Source organism: Denticeps clupeoides, chromosome 4, assembly GCF_900700375.1.
Source record: "Denticeps clupeoides chromosome 4, fDenClu1.1, whole genome shotgun sequence".
Classification (NCBI taxonomy): domain Eukaryota; kingdom Metazoa; phylum Chordata; class Actinopteri; order Clupeiformes; family Denticipitidae; genus Denticeps; species Denticeps clupeoides.
Genome location: NC_041710.1, coordinates 6600291 through 6622278, shown reverse-complemented (window position 1 = coordinate 6622278; position 21988 = coordinate 6600291). Strand labels below are relative to the sequence as shown.

The following is a 21988-nucleotide window of genomic DNA, read 5'->3' as shown; positions in this document are numbered from 1 at the left end:
GTTCCTCTCCGCGGCACGTCCGCGGGTGGAGACCGCGCTGCACTTGTTCCCCGTTTTCATCCCATGTGGATTCGGGGATGGGGTGGGGGGGGGGGTGGAAATGGAACGAAACGAGTTTCAGTTGCAGGCCTACAGAAAATAAGTCCTGTTCATAAATCCTGGTTAGTAAGCATCGAAAAAAAAATTGTTTAATTAGTGTGTCGAGTCGATTAAAATTCGTTCGTTTATCGTGCGATTTCAATAACAATAAATATCTTAATTAAATATATTAAATATATGTTTTGGGAAAATAAGGAGTAGATTCTTTTTTTCGTGTGTGTGTGTGTGTGTTCCTCTCTGTGGCAGGCTGGAAACGGATATTCTCCCAATTTCCACTCAGCGGTCGGAGCGGATTCTGCGTGGTTTGCGTGGGACGTTTATTAATAATCGCGGTATAAAACCGCTCATCCCACAGTCCTTCCACGCAGATCTCCTCCTCCAAAACCTTTACTCCATATTTATTTCGTTTAGCCACATTCGTAGACATATTAAATCGTTCGGTAAAATACGAAGCTTCATTTACTGCTCTACAGTTCAGATGTTGCCCGTTTAATTATCACGGACTGTACCATACTGTTGAAATTATTCTTATATTTTTTAATAAAAGTTTTTGCGTGTGTGTGTGCCACAGATCGAAATGGTTCTTTCGGCATTCGAATTCTGCCCTGCATTAACGATGGCAGTTGCTCTTATCTGCTCTTATCTTTTATCTCGCATCTTCTCATTAATGCAACGTGTTGCTCTCTAACAGCGGACCCGATCCCCCCATCTTTCACCTTCCTGCTTGAAACGGGCTGCTGCGATAAATAAAAAGAGAGATGGATATTTCCTGCGTGGCGTTCAACTTTTGGACGACGAGGTTGCCTTTAAACCCAAAACTAACACGGCTTCGTCTCCTGTAATTTGCATAATAGCCTAATCAAAAGTGCGAATTGCGTCGTTGGGGATTATTGGCATTAAGATGATCCCCGCCGTGCTGTTTCGATGGCGGGAAACTCTCGATCGGGCCGTGCAGAAGCCATAAAACTGATTAAAAGTAATAAACAGTGGATCGTAGGATTTTTTTTTATTATGGTGGAGAAACGATGAGCGATGTCAGGTCGGAAACAGGTCGGACCGGAACCTCTCCAGCCGGACAACTGGACCGGACACGTGAACCGGCTCTCTGGCGCCCTCTATCTACTGCACCCACGTGGCGATTTTTACAAAAAAAAATACCTTCAGAATAGATGAAAATATTAGTTGTTGCGTTTACATTTACAGCGTTTATGTAAAGGGACTGTCGTCTTGCTCGTGGATTTGAACCCACCACAGCAAGAGCGCGCTCCTTTTGAAAAATACGCAAGCATAGTGCAAGTATTTTACTGTGTGCACCGTGAGCTGTGCTGCTGTGTATCGTAAGTGACAATTACTTCACTTACTTCACTTCAAGTATATGTTTTGTTTTCACATCTAGGCAAGTATTTAAAACTCGCTCATTCTGCCAGTCAAGTGACAGCAGTTCCTTTGGCCACGCCCCATGCCTGGCCCCGCCCCACCGCTCGGTTTAAATCCGGGCGCCGGTGGGCCGGAGGAGCAGAGCTGTGGAGTGGGGTATGTACGTGTGCACTCGGGCCACCTGAGACGTTTAGCCTTCACGACTCGTCCCGCAGCGATGGCCCTGGCGGACGTGATGCTGCCGCCGATCTCCAGCGCTCTCCACGAGCTGGGAGATAAGCAGTCCGAGATCCTCCATGTAAGTCGGCTTTCCGTCCTTTCCGTGTTTAATCCACGCCGGTCGCGTCGTTCGCTGCGTTACGTGAAATGCACGCATCGTAATCGCGGTCGACTTTGTCCCCAGAAGCAGTGGACCATGGACCATGGGGAAGACCTGAAGCCCCTGATCGAGGTAGAGTTCAGCATCGTCGAGTCCCCCGCGCTCGCCAGGGACGAGGACGACCTCTCCAAGTTTCTGGATCTAGAGTTCATCCTGTCCAACACCGCCGCGTCGGGGAGCGGGGTCCCCGCGTACCCCCTGCCGGAGTCTCCGGAGAGCTCGCCCGGCCACGGCCTGGTCGCGGAGCTGCTGACCCCCGACGCGAGCTTCCAGCTCGGCATGCGGGACTACGCCGACCTGACGGGGACCCACCACGGATACAAAATAAAGACGGAGAGCAGCGAGCAGCCGTGCGCAATTGCGCGCGACTTCCCGGGGTACGAGCCGAAGGGCGCGCGGGTTTTACACCACCACCAGCAGGCAGCCGTGCACGGCTACGCGTCCCACGGCATGCACCAGCAACATCAGCACCCCCACCTGATGCCCCAGCAGCACTACGTGGGCGCCGCGCACTTCCCCGCGCAGTACGCGCACCCGCAGTTCCACGGCCAGTACGCCATGTTCACGGACGCCGTGCCCGTGGCCGCGCCCGGCGTGGTGCTGACCCCGCCGTCGTCGCCGCTTCTGGACTTCCTCTCGGCGGAGGAGGGCAGCAGGCCGAGGCGAGGCCGCCGGTCGTGGGCCAGGAAGCGCGTCGCGACGCACGGCTGCGAGTTTCCGGGCTGCGGCAAGACGTACACGAAGAGCTCGCACCTGAAGGCGCACATGCGCACACACACAGGTGGGTACACGGTTCGTGGGCACCCCACGCACACGCAGACGGGCACCCGGGACGAATTCCGGTTTTAATCTCTACTTCTCTCTCTTTCCGGCAGGCGAGAAGCCGTACCACTGCGGCTGGGAGGGCTGCGGCTGGAAGTTCGCCCGCTCCGACGAGCTGACGCGCCACTACCGCAAGCACACCGGCCACCGGCCGTTCCAGTGTCACCTGTGCGAGCGCGCCTTCTCCAGGTCGGACCACCTGGCGCTGCACATGAAGCGCCACATGTAGTAACTTATGTCAGTATTTAAAGAGGGGTGTAAATTATTCTTCTCGTTACATATATATATATATATATATAAATCTATATATTTGATGGCGAGAGTGTGCGCGCAGAAGTTGGGCAGGACCCAGTTGGTTTCTTATCCATCCACCAGTGTCAAGGAGGCGACCAGGTACCAACAACGACCAAGAACAGTGGTGTTTAATGAAGTTGTACAATATAAAACCGTGTCTATACTTGAAAACTTTTGTAAATCTTTATTTCCAAAGAGTGTGTCATATTTCATACTGATATTGTTTTAGATGTCAAGACTACGTGCTGCGCCTGTACGTTGAAATGCAATTAAAGGCTTGTTTTTTTTGGTACGTTTTCCGTCTGTTCCTTGATGGCCCATGCAGGACCCGAGCTGAACGGACCTTCCTCCGGGGGGGGCGGTGTGGGTGTGGCGTATATCGCCACCTCCTGTTCAAAAGTATTATTACCCTCCACCAATCGCCAAGGTTGATCTCCAGGACAGTTTGGCCTGAAAAAAGGAGGAAAAACTAGGAAAGACAAGAGGCAATTTCAGTTTTGTGCTCGACCAAAACACATTTGTTACAATAACCAGCGTTTCATTCGATTAACAACATTCATTTTTTAAAAATTGACGTAATCTGTCACACTTTAGAATTGCCATAATGTGAATAAACCAAACAAACCTACTGTCAGTAGTATTATAGTAAAGTGAGAAAAAAAAAATAATTAGACAGCTTGGTTTAAAACAGCAAACTAATATTTTTCTAACTACTGTAATGAGAAAAGACACTTTAAACAAACGACAGCTTCGGTTTATTTAATTTCCAGTTCACCTTGTATGAAGCGCCTGCCTCTTTGTAAGGTTTGAGAACACAAAGCAGAACATCTGAGACCATCCCTCTCCACAGAACATCTCCAGAGTATCCATGGTCTCGTCACACAGGTGGGTTTAAGGTATGGCTGACCAAAAGAAGTTTGTCACATGTAAGCAGGACACCGTTGGCCACCTATTGACTCTCCAGGCCAGGGAACTGATATGGCAGAAGGGAGATAATCATGTGGAGTTGAATCGTGTTCCTGATAATGACATAGTCTTACATGGTGTCCAGAAAGGGTTCTAGGATATGCTGTCCACAAAACCACATTTTTGTGTCTATTTCTGTGTCTTTGTTTCTTCAGACAATAAATGTCACATCAACGCATTAGTGATATTTCACAAACTGACAGGATCCGGCATATTATCCAAATTATCTGCTGGCATTGAGGAGAATGCTTTTGGAGTTGACCTGGAGCCTTTTGCCTCTCACAGCACATGGGGGGCAAAATAAAATGATCCATTATCCATTAGTCAATAATGCTACCACTACAGGATAAAATAATGAAAATTGTGGTCCTAAAAGATTTAACCACAATAACCACTGCCAATTATTTGGTATTAGTACTGTCGCTCATTCACTTGCAGATCTACCTTGGGCTGGTACACATCCCCTTTGACTGCTTGTCCTTCAGGCCATCTTCTCTCTGGTGGCCTAGCGGTTAAGGGAGCGGCCCCGTAATCAGAAGGTTGCCGGTTCGAATCCCAATCCGCCAAGGTGCCACTGAGGTGCCACTGAGCAAAGCACCGTCCCCACACACTGCTCCCCGGGCGCCTGTCATGGCTGCCCACTGCTCACTCAGGGTGATGGGATAAATGCAGAGGACAAATTTCACCGTGTGCTGTGACAATCACTTCACTTCATCTACTCTGACAAGCTTAGTGATTAAAACCAGCCCGTTTTTTGCAGCCACCTGTTGGCACCACTGCAACAGACCATTTTCACAGAGCATTCGGCTAGACTTTTCCGAAGGTGTCCCAGCGTTCAAGGCACCGTGCAGGACCTCCTCGTTCAGCACCCCATTCCAATACTGTCCGAACCTGATTAGCCTGAAGGACTGGAGCAATGAACGCTGACTTTGCTGGTGACCCTTCCAGATGGTTGATGAATAGCCTGCAGCTTCTGGAATGTCACACTGTCGAGCTCTGGAATTTCTGAACACTACTACCCCCGCTGCAGATATAATATTAAAAACCAACAATTTGAAAAAGATTAAATCATTTGAATAATATCTAGACATTGCCAAGCTCGAAACTTGGCTACGTTTTTATGTTTAACGTTTATTTTTGTATTGTTGGTGATGAAAGAGGGTTAAAGCGAGTATCCTGGAATTTTTCAATTGTATTGATCTTGTGTGGTACAATTAAACATCTAACCACTTCCTGAGATTATTGGTACATTATCAAATAGAGCGTAATAAAAATAATAATAAGTGAAGTAAAGTGATTGTGAAACACTGCAGCACAGCACACGGTGACACAACGAAATGTGTCCTCTGCTTTTAACCCATCACCCTTGGTGAGCAGTGGGCAGCCACGACAGGCGCCCGGGGGGGGCAGTGTGTGGGGATGGTGCTTTGCTCAGTGGCACCTTGGCGGACTGGGATTCGAACCGGCAACCTTCTGATTACAGGGCTGATTCCTTCACCGCTAGGTCACCACTGCCACTATTTTGCACAATGATGTTTAAATAAAAACAGTATAGTGGTTAAATATCAATGTTTGTACATGTAATTTTCTAATTTGTTTCGGTTGTGTTTGCCTTGACATTCGATTTCACTATCAATCATTAAGACACCTGACTCCCAACTCTGGAGGAGATCCATCACACCCTCAGAGTGAAGAACATTGTCAGGGAGGAGACACGCCCTGCACACACATGTTTCACACTGCTGACGTCTGGCAAGTGCTACAGGACATCCAGGGTCAGGAACGGTTTCTTCTCCCGCATCATCAGACTGCTGAATTCCCAGCACTCGCTCACCTCACTTATGGGGCGGTGCTGGCCTTGCGGTTAAGGAAGTGGCCCTGTAATCAGAAGCCGCCAAGGTGCCACTGAGCACCGTCCCCTGTCATGACTGCCCACTGATCACCAAGGGTTATGGTTAAAAACAGAGGACACTTTTTGTTGTGTCACCGTGTGCTGTGCTGCAGTGATTCACAATGACAATCACTTCACTTTCACTTTTAATTAACATCAGGATTCACTGGACTTCAGCACAGACACACACACACCACATACACATGCTGCTACCACCACCCTGGACATGCACATGTACAAACACCCATTTTGTCTTTATAAATTGAAAGTGAAGTAATGTGTCATTGTAATAAACAGCACAGCACACGGTGACACAACAAAATGTGTCCTCTGCTTTTAACCATCACCCTTGGCGAGCAGTGGGCAGCCATGACAGGCGCCAGGGGAGCAGTGTGTGGGGACAGTGCTTTGCTCAGTGGCACCTCAGAGGCCATTTAATGTTGTGCACTACTTTAACTGTTTTAACTGTCCTACCTCATTCCACACTGTAACAAGTGAACACTGGAAAAAAAATACAACATGTAATCTTTTATTTTGCTTCATCATCATCATCACACCTGCACTGTAGCTCACTGCTTAAATTATATTGTAAATATTCTTGACCTGTATCTTTCGTTTAATTTTACTTTATTGCTTTATATTGTATTGTTCATTGTTAAAAAGCTCATTTCAATTCTCTTCGATAATTAGCAGAAACCAGGAGCCTGTACTTTACACGTTACGCCACATGGGGGCAGTCTCTGAACAACACATGAACTACGCGGACTGTGGCTGGCACAGGGTGCATCACCCCCGGGGACAACCTGCAGAACAATCGTCCTCCGGGACTCCGCAGAAGAACGAAAGAACGCGCTCGTTGGTTGTAATTCTTTAATAAGATCTACGGGATTTATTTAGCTCAAAGGACGACAAAGAAGGAGAGTGAGGAGGCTTGGGGCAGAGCTGACTGTGTGTGTAAAAGTCATATTTCTCTGATATTTACTTCCACCGTGCTTTCATTTTTTTTTTTTTCAGGTCTGTCTGCTCGTAATAATAACCCTTTTGAGATCCTCCAACTCGGTTCGTGACGTCACGCCACGCAACAGACGGCGCGTCCGCGGTGAGTACAAAGGAACCCGAATCCATCTCCGTACGTGGCCACCATCAAAGCAGCGCCTCCTCACGCCGCCACCACGCCATTCATATTCACGCCAAGCCACTCTTCATCAGCGCAGCCCTCTTCTTCTTCATCGCCGACCGCGCCGGCAACTGTTCGACACGTTCCGGAACAAAAGACGCGGCCCTTTTGTCTGGAGGAGAGGAACCACCGGTGGCTGATGCGTCCATCACGCCGCACTTGTATTGATCATAATTTTGTTTTTAATGAACGGGAGCACCACTTCTCGTATTTTTTTTTGTGTTAAGGTTCTAATGGTTTACCTGAAAGGGGAGTTCTGGGGCTCCCAGGTGCGGAAGGCAGGTGTTCCGGTCAGTTTCACCACGTCTCCCCTAGTTTGCAATCAATGCGCCAGGCGTCACTGTTTCGCGAATTTCAATTATGCGAGAATACGTTCCGTTCAAAACACACGTTTTAAACGTCAAATAACCACGATTCTAGTTCTTTGTTGTTTATATATGCCATTTCGTATAATGCCTGGTTTACAATTAATGCGAAAAAAAATGATCAACTCAATGTCCTAAAACGCTCATCGTCTGTGCCTTGCCAGCATATGAAATGATTAAAGAGTTTGCTTCTATTATGACTTTAATAAATAGATTGACACTGCTCATAATCCAAACAATTATACTGATCTGCTGGCACCGAGGAGAATGATTTTCGTGATGCTGGATTTATTTATTTTTTTATTATTATTATTATTATCATTGAATATTATTAGGTATTGATTGGCTTTTGTGCACATGTATTGGGAGTGTCCCAGTGGAAGGCAAATCGCTCACACTTCACACGACATGCGTGAAGTCAGCGTCCCACCGTCACCAGCTTTAAAGACGATTAAAACCTGGGTGGGTGGGTGTTCGGGTGCGGGCAGATAAGACGCGGGGTGCGGGGAGAGGGAGGCGGGCCGAGGCTTTAAAAGAGGAAGCCCGCGTCCGGCCCGACAGACTGATGCAACATTTAAAGAGCCGCCAGCACCGCCACCGCCACCGCCGGTCCTCCTCACCTCACCGGACAAGTGATGGTAAGACGCCGGCTTAACTCGCGCCACTTCCGCCGCTGCTCTCCTTCCTTATTCCTTTCCTTCTTTCTTTCTTTCTTTCTTTCTTTCACGCTTTTAATTACTAAACCGACTGCTGTCGGGCCGAAACGAACGCAGGACCCGCGTAGCGTGTTGTTTCGATACGAGTAAAAGTTGGTAAAAGTCGCTTGCCATGTCGCCCTCACCCCCCAAACACGTGGCGGTGGCTGCCGGCTCTGCATTGTCCTCCCACAAGATGGCCAGTGTCACCGGCAGGAGCACAGCTGACACCCCGTCTGGCTTTTACATGAATGAAACCGTGTAACGTTATTACCACTAATTCATGTTGTAAGTACATTGTAATTGACGACTTTCGGGTGGCAGTACTTGCTTGCGGACGTTCTCACTATCGTATCCTGCATTTCTTCGCATTTAATTGAACATTAATCGCTTGATCTGGAGATTTTAACTGATGAACTAACCAAGTGCGTTTTCTGCTTTTAAAATAACCAGAGTAATATGTAGTTATTAAAACTCTACACATTTTAAATATTCTGATTTTACTATTGAGATGTATGACATCAGACAGCAAATCGTTCATGTATTTAATTACGCTTTGATGTACAGATGTCCACTACAATTATTTTGTAATCAATTATATCATTACAGGCAAGTTTTTTTTTTTTTTTTGTATTAGTTTGTGTTCTGTTGTATTGTGGAGGAGTTAATACAATACGTGGCTAATGAAATTAATTTGAGTGAATAATGATTAAAGTAAGATTTATTTGATTTGTGTTGACCATATGTATAGAATTGTTTGTAGCTGGAAACAGACAGATGATGTGGATTCTGACATAACATTATTAGTTCGTAATTTCTTTTTTTTTTTTTTTTTGTAAATGACATATTGACTAGTGACTAAAACTGAAAGTGACTAATGTTACTCTCACGTGACATTCTAGATGCTGTTTAACCACTGTATATTATGGGAAAGCTTCGGATGGAGTAATTGCTCTACGTTTGACTGCAACTTCCCTCTGTCGGTTATGACCTGTTAGTGTAAGCCGGGGCTTCACGGTCCTGTTCCTGGAACCCCTGACAGACTGCCCACCTTGCCACATACATCATTAGCATTTACCTTATCCTAATTAAGCAATAGTTGGACGGAAAGCCTCCAGGAAAATGTTGTGAGTTCAGTTGGGAAGCTCTGGTTGGCGATTGAACGCGTCCCCAGTGCGAGCAGTGTAGAGTTAAGAGCAAGGCTGTGAGTGGACTGAACTGTGTCTCTTTCCTGGCTCCACAGCACCGCTGTAAATGAAATGCCTTGTGCACTGTTTTTTTTTTTTTTTTTAAACCAATAGCGTAAAGGAATTAGTCTTGTTGGTTTAGTCCTGTCCCGACTGTGGATTATGTCTGTTAATCTCTGGGAGGATGAGTTGAGTGTTGTAACCCTAACTCCTGATCAACTCTAATTTTTTACATTAAATATAGACAAGCATATTTCATACAACGAATGCATTGGAATCATATTGAATTTCATGTACTCAGTATGCACAAGAAAGCACAAAAAGGATTTTCTGTCTGCAAGTGGGTCATGTGACATTAGCCAATGATCAAGAATTCAACAAATACAAAAGCAAAGGTCATTTTTAGCTTTTTCATTTTTAGCTTGTGACAATCTGTAAGTTTTGTTTTCCACTATTTCAGAACAGTTGGTGGCTAATGCCAATATGGTGCAATATGTTTTGACACTGGAAGATTTTAAGCATAAATATTCAAAGGGCAATTGGCAATGCAATATTGGAAAAATAAAAAATTGATAGAAAATTTGCAAAATGATGTTTTGCATTGGTTTGCATTGACAATTTTCAAATGAATTTCCATTTGAATATTTGTGCTTAAAATCTTCCGTATGACACAGGCTCAAAACTGAAAGCAAAAGTGAATGGCCGGTTATTTCTGATGGTGGCTGATGCCAATATGATGCAATGTGTTTTGACACTGGAGGATTTTAAGCACAAATATTGAAATGGCAATTGGCAATGCAATATTGCAAAAAATTTAGAAAAATAATTTGTTATTCTGTTTATTGTTAAAAAAAATTGAAATTGATAAAAGATTGCATCCACACTTTGCACATTGAATTGCCAATTGCAAAATGTTATATCAAATGACATGCTCTGATTGAATATTGCATTTTCAAATGAATTTCCATTTGAATATTTGTGCTTAAAATCTTCTATATGGCACAGGTTATTTCTGATGGTGCATCCTTCCAACATCAAAAGCCCAGAATCAAAAGTACCGTGAGGATTCTGGTAAGCGTCACATCCTGACAAGTTTCCGGTTCAAAACTGGGGGTGGGCAGTATTACCTCAACATTATATCATGATTTTTCAAAAAACATTTTTTGAAAATGTCCTTTCTTTGTGTCACTGATAAGTGCGAATAAGATATCAAAATGTGCCAGGAGAAGCAGAATCAGTACAGTGGTAACACCATATCATATCAAATGTTTAGGGTCATTTAGATTGTTTTTCCATGAAAAAACATGAACTTGGTTTGAATAGGAATTTTAAAAATAAATAATCAACGACCAGGGCAGTGCAACTGCTCTCAGTTGTACTATTATAATTGTAAAGGGGTTTTCATTAAATCCTGAAAAATTTCAGTGACAGTTTGTTGCTGATAAAGTTCCTCTCTACATGTATGAAGATATTCAATCATTAACAGTCATTACCAGCTACCAGAGTAATTTACAACATGAACAATGTCATGACTGGAGTTTTCACCCATTTCATGCCTTTACTTTACTTTTATTTTATTTTGCAGACGATTTTATCCAAAGCGACTTACAAGAGGAAGAAACCAGCAATTCTAGTTCGATTTCTATAGATTTTGAGTTTATAAAACTAAGAGACCTGATAAGGCCTAACTTGTTAGAAAAAGAACATGCTTTTTAATGCAACAAATATGGTTTCCTATCAAAAACAGACATAAAAGGACATACAGATAAGAAGAACACAGTAAAAGTTCGGGAAAGCTAAAGCGTACAGGTGGGTTTTAAGCCTAGATATAAAAGCAGAGGTTTTTGGGTCAAATTTAATGTCAAGTGGTAGCTGGTTCCACAGGACGGAGCAATTGTGAAGGCTCTGTCACCTTTCTGCTCAAGGCGAGATCGGGGGAGGTGGAGGAGGGCGTTGTCGCTCGATCTTATTGATCTAAGAGTTGGCTGAAAGTGAACAAGATCTGTTATCTAGGGTGGGGCCTGTCCATTTAGGGCCTTAATAAAACCATCAATAAAATATTAAACTGAATTCTAAAATGAACCGGCAACCCGTGCAGTGACGCAAGAACTGGGGAAATGTGTTAAAAAGTGGCAGCACAAAGTTTGCCTAGGTCATGTATAATGGTAGCAGAACTGTTGGAATAACAGGAACAATATCTGAGGTAACATACGTTTCTTCAGGTTCAATTAATTTTCCCATTTTCAAAACTGTCACACAAATCTTAAAATCAGGGGATTTACTTACAACAATGCACATAGCACACAGGACAGGTTAAAAACACAATTACATTAGACCAACACAAAACTGCGGTCTGGAGCACCCCACAAAGTCATGTTTGTGACAAAAACATGGAGTAAATCTGAATGTGATTGTAGGATAATGTACATTGAAGCAGTTCTGTAGACCGACCACTCGCTCTGCGTTCTTGGGTCCGCGGAAGTTTGTCTAGTGGTGGGAGACTGATGGAAATTTCCCACGGCGCTGTACTTTATGGGATTCTGCCTGTACCGTCTCATCCGGCTCTGTGGCCAGTCCAGAAAAAATGTCAGTGTTGTTTTTCTGGGGCCGTCATTGCAGAATCATGCGCCGTTGTGGCTCACTTACTTGGATGATTGGTTGGTGTTCAGTGGTTGGGAAGATTAGAAGCTGCCTTATCAAAGCAAGCTGTTATTTCTGCTCATTTAAAGTGAAAGTGATTGTTTTTGTGCTTGATACTCGGTGCACAATACATCGGGCCGTCTGCTTTAAGCCATGAAATGTGCAGAGGGAGCTAACCCTAACCCTAGTACATGTATATGCAATGACAAAGTTATTCTACATTTACATTTTTACATTTACAGCATTTCTCAGATGCCTGGCATTTATTAGTAATCCTGGGTCTTATGGTTCTTAGGCAAGTGTGTTACCCACTTGGCTACTACCACCCTATTCTACGGTTTGGAATGAACACAACACCTCGCCACATTGTCAGCCTGATGGCTGATTGAAAATGTGGAATGCCGTTGGGCAAATGGGGAGCACTGTAGCAAAGCTCCATAAGCTGCAGGGGACGAGTAGTTGTGAGGAAGAGCAAGGGGATTGTTAATTCATCAATTCTGGTGGGTAAGGGTTAGTAACTGCACCAAAGCGACCAAAAAGCCATGTTGTAAATCACATGGTGTGCTTGGTGTGCTTAAGCGTTTGACCAGTGTGAAAGCCAGTGCACACAGTTATAGATGGCCTCTACGTTTAACCCAGGAATTAGTGTGCAGCCATGAAAGGGGACGGTACCTTGTTCAAGGGGACCTCAGTGGCACCTTAATGGGTCAGGATTTGAGCCCACGATCTTCAGGTTATGGGGTCTCCTTCTTTAGATTCTTGGCCACAACTGCCCACTGGGACAGGTGGCAGTGTCCTGTTGTCCATGTACAGCATTTATCAGCACCCTTATCCAGAGCGACTTCCAATCAGTAGTTACAGGGACACTCAGGGTTAAGTGTCTTGCTCAGGGACACAATGGTAGTAAGTGGGATTTGAACCTGGGTCTTCTGGTTCAAAGGTGAGTGTGTTACCCACTAGGCTACTACCACCCTAGTTGTCCACTGCTCCACTGCTGTGAAGAATGGATTGTGAACTCGTCTGTCCATGAATTGAAAATGAAACAGGTACTCGGCACAATTCATCAATGAATCACTTAAAATGAAGCCCTGATTTGAACCCCAGTGAAATGCAGGTTCCATTTCCAGACATACAAGAAAACCTTAAAATATCTTGCTTTTGAGCGGTTGATACAAGCTTCATAGGCCAAGGGTGTTCTTCACTGAGTAAAAATGTTTTTTTCCTGTTTAATAGGAGTGTGAGGAGACACGCAGGTCGGCTCGTGGGACCATACGCAATATCCCGTTCACGATATCACGATATCTGCTAATCAGAGTCTAGCTTTTGCTGCACCGTTTTTGTTATGTAAGCTGATTGGCTGACACTAGTGCAACACTTGAAAAGTACGTTTATTTTGTTTGTTTTTTTAAATTACGGGGTGCATGACTTCATCGTGCCATCCTCCGAACAAGGCACGTTTTTTCACTGTTGAGAAACCATTTATTATTGCAAATGGAGAACCAAATGGCTGCCGCACAAATGACTTAATATTGGTGGCCCGAGGCTTCGCCAGACAGTCTGACGCCTGACGAGAATTATCGCAAGATCTATTTATCGCTTAACAAACGAAAAGAAAAGGTAAGAGCATGATTGCTTGTTGAAAATATGTCCATGGCGAGGTGTTACTTGTTTTTTTTTTTTTTTTTTTGTGAATATATATTTCTGACTGCAGAGCCCTCTCTTGTAATCTGTCCACTGAAGGAATTTTACTGCGCCCCCGCCAGTCTGCATCCTATTAATAACCAGTTCACCCAGTTAGTGACTGATGACTGTCCTGACTGTCCTGACACGGTCCTGCTCAATCAGACACAGCGCTGCATTGCTCTTATGAAATCATGGAATCTATAGGGTGGCAACGCTGAATATGTGCATCAGACCTACTGCTGATTCTGCCAATCTTACTGTTGTTCCGAATTTATTACGGTAATATATCAATAAAAACAATAAACATACACTTTAAATTCAGCTATAATGCATTTATGAAATGTAATGAAACACCCTGTTTACGTTTGATTTTTTAAAAATGATCTAGGGTGATCAGAGCATAGGTAGACAGCACAAAATTAAGAACAACCTAGACGGATTGCGGTTCGATTCCCTCAGGTCACTTGCTTCACTCATTTGATAATTATTTGGGGCAGTGGTTGCATAGCGGTAAGGAAGCAGCAAGTTCGAATCCCACTGAGCAGAGCACCCCCCCCCACACACTGCTCCCCGGGCGCCTGTCATGGCTGCCCACTGCTCACCGAGGGTGATGGTTAAAAGCACAGGACACATTTCATTGTGCCACCGTGTGCTGTGCCGCAGTGTTTCTCAATGAAAATCTCTTCACTTTCACTTGTTTTATACCTGTGTGTTCTAATGTGTGCCACACATAGAAACAAAGGGAAACTACTGTCCAAAAACTGGCAGTCCTGCATGCAGATTAGTTAATGAAATATGTTATTCCTCTAGCTTGCACATACTCAACACCTCTGGAGAAAGTCTGGTGACACACTGATGGTAGAACTAAATTCAGAATGAACACTGTACACAGTTTAAACAGTTCACAGTTCACTGGTCTGCCTAAGAAAACTCTGCACTCCGCTGCCGTATGAGTGCTGACCAGGACCAGCACGAGATCAAGCATATCACCAGTTCTTCACTGGCCTGAAGGTCACCCCTCTGACCTCTTGCTGCCAGGGTATGCACAATGAAAGATGGAGGGTGAAACAACACTGGCTGAAACCGTGAGGTTGCATGTGTGACCAGCACATGTCAGGGTGGGCATGTCAGTGTGGAGGTAAGCACACAGTGATGCTTGTCGTCAGGAGGTGTTTTTTTTTCATCGCGTTTTGCATTGGAATAAGACCAGACCAGCATGTTGTGGTTCTATTTAATTTTTTTGGTGGTTGGAATCCTGCTAAAGTGTATCTATTTATTTTCTTATTGCCCCAATACTACACAATTCCTTGAAACATGAAATTGCAATTCAGCAGCCCTCCCTTTCATCTACCAGTCGAAAGTTACTTTACTTTATTTAGCAGACGCTTTTATCCAAAGCGACTTACAGGAGGAAGATTCCGGCAATTCTTGTTCGATTTCTATAGAATTTTGAGTTTGCAAAACTAAGAGCCCTGATAAGGCCTAACTTGTCAGAAAAGAGCATGCTCGGAGATTGTGCTAGACGATGACAAAATTATAATGTATATATAATTTTGTATTGTTTTGTGCAATGTGTACGCATGTGCGTGTGTAAGTGTTAGATTTGTCTGAAATAATTTTTGAATAAGAGGGTTTTCACCTGCTTCTTAAAAGTGGTGATAGTCTCGGCTAGTCGAATGGAGGAGGGCAGGTTGTTCCACCAGCCAGGGACAACAAAGGAGAACAGAGTTGAATGGAATCGGAGACCCCGTGTAGAAGGAATTTTCAGTCTCATTTCATTTGCAGATCTGAGAGAGCGTGCAGGAGTGTAGCTAGTTAGTATTGTATTGATATAGGAGTTTCAGAACACCACAATTTCTCCTGTTTTTTATGGAAAATCTTGAAAATTCATTTGCACCCCGTTCTCCTCCTTTCTTCCTGGAAATGAAATCACTTCAAAAAAATCACAAATCTGCCTGCATGCACAGTGAATTCTGAGGAGGAGATGGATCATGATTACCTCATCCGCTGGTCACCACTGCCCTCTAATGGTTGTTGTGGGTGTTGTCATTTCTTGTCAATGTTGTGGTGGAGATCAGCTTTTTTAATTGATGGCTGTGGTATATGTGATGGATTGTTCTATTGATGGCTTATTTCAACACGGAAGTCTCTTTGTGACCCTGTGAGGGTGTTGGATGCTCTGTGTGTGAAGGCCAGCTGACCTGAATGAAGCCAATATGGAGGTGCTTGGACCTGATGATAAATCAGGGACTTTCAGGAATCTGTTAATCATTTATTTTTTCAAATACAAGAGCATATAACCACAAATAAATATTTCATTTAAATATATAATTATTTGCGCTGTTACATTTGAACTGCGTTGGTGCCATAGGTGGCAGTGGTGGCCTAGCGGTTAAGGAAGCGTAATCAGAAGGTTATGGGTTCGAATCCCGATCCACCAGGGTGCCACTAAGGTGCCACTGAGCAAAGCACCGTCCCCACACACTGCTCCCCGGGCGCCTGTCATGGCTGCCCACTGCTCACCAAGGGTGATGGTTAAAAGCAGACACATTTCGTTGTGTGCACCACATGCTGTGATGTATTTCACAATAACAATCACTTCACTTTCACTTTTCCACTTATCCGAAATCATTCATGGCGATTTAATATTTATACACATTACCATTTTATATGATAATCCTTGTATGATATGTATGATGTATGACAGCCTTTCATGTGGATATTATGATATTTGAGATTTAGTCATTGTTTGGAAGGTGAAAGTAAAAAAGTGAACCCTGCTGCTGCCACTGACCCCCCACCCACCTCTTTGTCACATGTTCTCTTCCCAGCATAGAAATGTTCCTGGATTAGCAGAGAATTAGCACAAAGCAGCGACACTACTTCAGCCGATCTTGGAAAACAAGCGCTTGAGAGGCCGAGAGCGCAGGAAGAGAAGGGAGAAGAAGAGTGGGGGCACCGCCGCATGCGACACCAGACACCCCAAGACGCGCCCTGAGCACCCGACGGAGGATGGAGGAAAAGCAGTTTTCAGGGATTCTGGTGAGTGAAGGTGTACAGAGGTGTGTGTCCGTCTGTCACGCCATTTCGTCCTGTTTCTTTTATCCGTATTCTTTTTGAATTGCGGTGTGTGTGTGTGTGTGTGTGTTAGCCGCGAAAAATCTGTTCTTTTAGGCACTTCTTAAGCATTAGTTAATTTGTATGCTCATCAAGCCATGTTTCACTTCTCACACAAACACACACATAAACACACACAGTTAGTACAGCCAGCATTAAAGTAAAAAAGTTGACCAATACATGAGATACGGTGTCTGTTGGACTGACATGACGACAATGGAACTGCAAGTGACCATGTGGGACAGTTCTAAATAGAATTATTTAGATTTGGAGGCAGAAGAGAGATAATCTGGACGTCCATTTGCCGTTAATTAAGTGTCAAATGTCACATTTGGAGACATTTGTATTTAAATTAGTAAATGCAATGGCTTCTAATCATCTGAAATATCCTGGTGTCTTATTTAAATGTGGGCCCTGTTGTTATATGAATATGATTGTATTTCTAGCCTTGAGGGGCATGTGGTTGGCGTTCATTTGCTGAACATCTTGATTCGGAGTCGTTGGTGCAGCAGATTTCATCCTGGAAGATGAATGTTTATAACCTGTTTATAACCTATAGAGAGCAGCGAACGACGAGGCCCTGTTGGGATGCTGACTTCTAAAGTCCCGTCTAAGTTGTTTTTTTTGTTTTTCTCTGTTGAAAAAAAAAAAACGAGGTTTTGTGGCCAAGATGTGAAGCCGGGAAACGTTTCCCTTCCTGATTGGCACGCTGCTGTGCTGGCCAGTTTCTTTTGAGTTCCCTGCTCTGTAGGCGTGGCGTTCCATTAGACATGGCCGCTGTTTCGCTTCGTTTCGTGTACGAGGTGAAAAGGGCTGCTCGGTTGTGACGGTTGGGGATTTGGGGGGTTTTTATATTGTCATAAGACAACAATGGGCCCGGGGCCCAGCTCTCTGCATGTGAATGCGCTCGCCGCTTTGGAAGCTGCCTTTTCATTTCTGAAGGAATGTTGATGTGCTAACGATTAAATATGAGGGCCGGGTGAGGCGCACCTCATGCAAACAAAGGCAGAGATGAAATATACGAAGCAAATAAATAAATAAGCGAACGAATGAGCGGCGGGGATGTTTTTGTGGACAGAAGGTCCTTTTGTCCATCTCACTTGGAGACGGAAGAGCCGCTGCGGAACAACTGTTAACTGTGGTGACCTTTCTCCCTCCTCCTCCCCGTCCTCCTCCTCCGCGTTCAGGCAGCAGCTCCCAGGACGTTCCCATGGGCCGCGAACGCAGGCTGTTCTCCATCAAGTGGAAAGTAAATGGAAGCAAATTTCGTCTCTCCTGGCCGCTCGCTTCCGTCAGGGTGCCAGGCGGGGTCCACGTGGACTCCCCAACCACAGTGTGCGGGGCGCCGTGCAGATAGGTGCAGGTAGCGAGTGTCCTGCTGATCTCAGGTCAGCTGCGTGTTGAACTGTTACGTAAGGAACATATTGAGCTGTCAGTCACTCGGCAGAATTCACGTCGCTGTAGCCATGCAACCGTGGCTGCCCCTCGGCGGCACCAGGGAACAGATGTGACGAGGCCGAGAGCAAGTCAAACTCGATTGACTTTGAGCTCGGCGACTGTACTGTGCTGTGGAGGGTCCGAAGCACAGGAGACCTCTGTCCAGAACAGGGACCACGTCCTAAAACAACAAACCATTAAAAACGTTTCACCAATTATGTGTTTAACAAAAACCATTAAAATCATTATTTTAAATTGTACTGTGGCTCATGCAGGTAATACAGTGGATGGGAGCAGAGGTGGCCTAGCGGGTTCGAAGCCCGATCCACCGAGGTGCCACTGAGGTGCCATTGAGCAAAACCCCACACACTGCTCCCCAGGCACCTGTCATGGCTGCCCACTACTCACTCAGAGTGATGGGTTAAATGCAGAGGACAATTTTCACTGTGTGCACCGTGTGCTGTGCTGCTGTGTATCACAAGTGACAATCACTTCACTTTCACTTTCACTGCTCCCCGGGCACCTGTCATGGCTGCCCACTGCTCAGGTGATTGGTTAAGGGAGAGATGTGACACCTGACCAACGTCAGGCCATGCCTTTTACACCACCCCCATGGACACGCGTCCCCGTCACTGTACAGGCTCGTCTGCTCAAACAGACCAAATATCAGCGTTTCAGCCGCAGAGAAACAGAGAGGCTTCCGGTTCTGTGATTCTCATTTCAGGTTTTAGATGCTGTTATGACTTCTGCTCGTCTGATTTCCCTGGTGTTGAGTCCACGTGAGGAAGGGAACGGTCACACGTGTCTTTTTTTTTTTTTTTTTTTTTTCCTGTCCTCAGCAGGGGTCCCATATGTTTGTCAAAATGTGTATGTTGTGTGCTTTTTCCGGCCCAGTTTATGCCCAGGCCGCTCCACAGAGCCCCATTCTCCCCAGAGGGGATGGGGCTACACGCTATTTATAAAGAATTAGCAGCTGGGGCCCTTCAAGCCAAATTACAGAGGGGAGAAATGATCATGGAAACTTCAGGTTAACCCAAGCGTTGGAAATCGCTCTCCTGTGAAAGCTGCTGGACCAGGCGCACACACACACACATACAAGAAAATACACACAACCACAGGAAGTTGTTTCTCATCGGGCTGTGCCAGGCGAGTACTTTTCAGACCCCTCGCTCTGTGGCCCCTGCCAGTCAGTTTAAGATTCTCCTGCGTTACCCAGAATCGGAGCCTCTTTCTGTGCCTTTCCACACAAAACTCAAAAGGAGCAAAAGTTCCAGTGAAGTTTTTTTAGTCGAATCTCCTCATGAAACCGTGTCTAACTATGATGGTGAATGGACTGTGATCAGTTATTAATTGGATTGCAGTAAGAGACATTTACATGGATTAAAGGGGACTGCATCAGCCCAAGCCGCTCTGATCTCTGCTCATCCTAATGGGACTGAAACTCTACCAGCCAATACGTGCACTGAGAGCTCCTGTGCACGTATTTTCATTTTTTAAATTATCTTATTGTCATTGTTTTTTTCTGGAAGAGCACAATTTTTTTTGGATGAGGGGCTCTGAACATATGGTCTTGAAGGTATAGCATAACCTGGCATAAATAGAACACAGTATTATGGGAATATATTTGGGGCAGAGGTCACACCTAAAAATAAAGGACTTCCTATGGAAGACCAGATTGAGTGTCTTGTTTGCAGACCACCAGACCACACACACTGGGGAGCCCGGGTTTGATTCTTCAGTTCTACTGTTTGTTTGCAGCTTGATTTGGTAAAGTTTACATTTGCAGTTAAAAACACAAAATAAGATATCCTAGATCTGAATGAATGAAATTAAATACTTTGTTCTTTACAAATGTAAAAAAAAATTATCCAAATTATTACATTATATTTAAGGCATTTGGCAGACGCCCTTATCCAGAGTGATTTACAATGTGAATCCATATACTTCCATTGATGAAGTGATCAGTTCTGGCTCACTAGGACCCCCAACTATGAATAAAAAAATTTTATTCACTCTGTTGTAGTTTCTATACATAAGTTAGACAATTAGAAGGTTACAAGTTAATCTAAATATTCTCTAAAGAGGAAGGTCTTGAAATGCCATTTGAAAATACTCAGTGACTGAGCTGTTCTGACATCGAGGGGAAGTTCATTCCACCACCGAGGCGCCAAGACGGAGAAGAGTCTAGATGAGCGTTTTCCTTTTACCTTCAGAGATGGAGGGACCAGGCGAGCAGTACTGGAGGCTCGGAGTATACGAGGTGCAGTGCGAGGTGTAATAAGGGCTTTGTAGGCCAGCATCAGTATTTTGAATCTGATGCATGCAGCTACTGGGAGCCAGTGGAGGGAACATAGCAGAGGGGAGGTGTGGGAGAATTTGGGAAGGTGGAAGATCAGTCTGGAAGATCAGTCTGCATTTTGTATTAGTTGTAGAGGTCCGATGTAGAGGTAGACCAGCTAGAAGGGAGTTACAGTAATCTGGGTTGTTAACCTCCTCAACATCTCCTAATGTACTGGCCTATACCCTGGTATCGCCTCCATGCTCTGGGCACTACACTGACAGACACAGCAAACCTTGCCACAGCTCACATTGATGTGCCATCCTGGATGAGCAGCACCACCTGAGCCACATGTGTGCGTTGTAGACTCCGTCTCAAGCTACCACTAGAGTAAAAGCACCAGCAGCATACGTTTAACCTATTTACTCTGTTCGCTTACAGGGGTTTGTGTGGGGATTGTGTGGGATTGAGTATTTTAGAAGCTTGTGTTGTTCAACCAGTAGGCTTGTTTACGTGATCTTCAGCAAACTACTGATGGGTCTGTGTTTTTTTGAGGACCCAAACTGTTGTTTTTCAAGCTTGCACTGATGAACATTAATATTAGTTTTTAGTTGCTAGCACACACCTTGCTTTTGATCTTTTCCAGCCTTCTAGAGCTTGACACATTTACATTTGCTCAAAAAATAGATGGCAGAGATGGACTATTGACTAAACTACATTTGAGAAGATCTAATTATGTCTTATGTCAAATTGATAAAGAAATCTAAATGGCTAGACATAACGGTTTGCATAACATGTAATTTGAAGAACTGGAAAATCATTACATCAAATACAAGTTTTTGTCTGTACTGTATAAAGTATCATCTTCAGTTAAGGCATCACAGTGCCTGCCTGAGTTAAATACCTGTTAAAAAGAGAAGTTGCTCACTCTTCTCAGGTTTATCTGCAGGAAGTTGAAGTGGGGCACTGTGATGTTTGGACATCCTTCTGGAATTTGCTCATTTGGCCACATATTGGTCACTCTTCCCTAGTCCCATTAGAAAAAAAAACTTGTCAAATCGGCTTTTTTCAGTTGTGGCGCCTGGACTAAGTTCTTTCCAGAGGAAATCTGGAATCTTGACTTCTGTAAATCATTGCTTTTTGGCATCAGCCAGACATCTTTAGTTCTCCTTCAATTAGTGCAAAATGCACCTGCACATTTTCTCATTGGTACAAACAGGCGAGATCACGTCAACCCGATCCTAGCTTCATTTCACTGGCTCCCTGTCTGTCTTAGTGTCCATTTTAAAATTCTTCTATTTGTTTTTGAATCACTGAATGCCCTACACTCCACCCCGTTCTCTCAGGTCCTCAGACCAGAGACTATTGACTGTCCCTCGGTCACATAACAAGCTCAAGGGCGACAGGGCCTTTGCAGTGGCCGGTACATGTTTATGGAATGACCTCCGAATTAGTGTCAGACAGGCCCCCATCAATCGACGTGACGTGGTTCTTATGTCGGGTTTTATATGGTTCTTATGCAGTGCGTTCGGTCTGAAAGCTGCTTTAGATTTTCCACAATGAGCAGAAAACGCCGCGCAG

General features: G+C 44.7%; 2 protein-coding genes across 7 annotated transcripts in view; both read left to right on the top strand.

The window, feature by feature from the left end:
• Positions 1-1600: 1600 nt before the first annotated feature.
• klf17 (Kruppel like factor 17) lies at positions 1601-3263 on the top strand. Of its 2 annotated transcripts, none has more exons than XM_028977842.1 (3): positions 1601-1774; positions 1883-2636; positions 2731-3263. In XM_028977842.1, the coding sequence occupies exons 1-3, from the start codon at positions 1694-1696 to the stop codon at positions 2904-2906; spliced, it is 1011 nt and encodes a 336-aa protein (XP_028833675.1). In that variant the 5' UTR covers positions 1601-1693; the 3' UTR covers positions 2907-3263. The 2 variants fall into 2 exon arrangements, with proteins under 2 accessions (XP_028833675.1, XP_028833674.1); XM_028977841.1 differs by having other exon boundaries at positions 1880-2636.
• Positions 3264-6649: 3386 nt separating this feature from the next.
• slc6a9 (solute carrier family 6 member 9) overlaps positions 6650-21988 on the top strand; it is a 39310-nt gene continuing 23971 nt past the window's right edge. The window contains exons 1-4 of one of the 5 annotated variants that reach the window (XM_028975980.1): positions 7939-8008; positions 10258-10323; positions 10838-11061; positions 16407-16617. In XM_028975980.1, coding sequence (XP_028831813.1) covers positions 16588-16617 — 30 coding nt within the window. In that variant the 5' untranslated portion in view covers positions 7939-8008; positions 10258-10323; positions 10838-11061; positions 16407-16587. Of the gene's footprint in view, positions 6928-7928; positions 8009-8333; positions 8354-10257; positions 10324-10837; positions 11062-16406; positions 16618-21988 lie in introns of those variants that run through there. The other 4 variants (XM_028975982.1, XM_028975979.1, XM_028975984.1 and 1 more) reach the window with 4 other exon arrangements.

Excerpts from the sequence above, each read along its gene's own strand:
- klf17 (XM_028977841.1), top strand. The coding sequence starts at position 1,694 with ATGGCCCTGGCGGACGTGATGCTGCCGCCGATCTCCAGCGCTCTCCAC. Across the intron at positions 1,775-1,879 it reads AGCAGTCCGAGATCCTCCAT|AAGCAGTGGACCATGGACCA; the intron begins GTAAGTCGGCTT and ends CTTTGTCCCCAG. Across the intron at positions 2,637-2,730 it reads GCACATGCGCACACACACAG|GCGAGAAGCCGTACCACTGC; the intron begins GTGGGTACACGG and ends TCTTTCCGGCAG.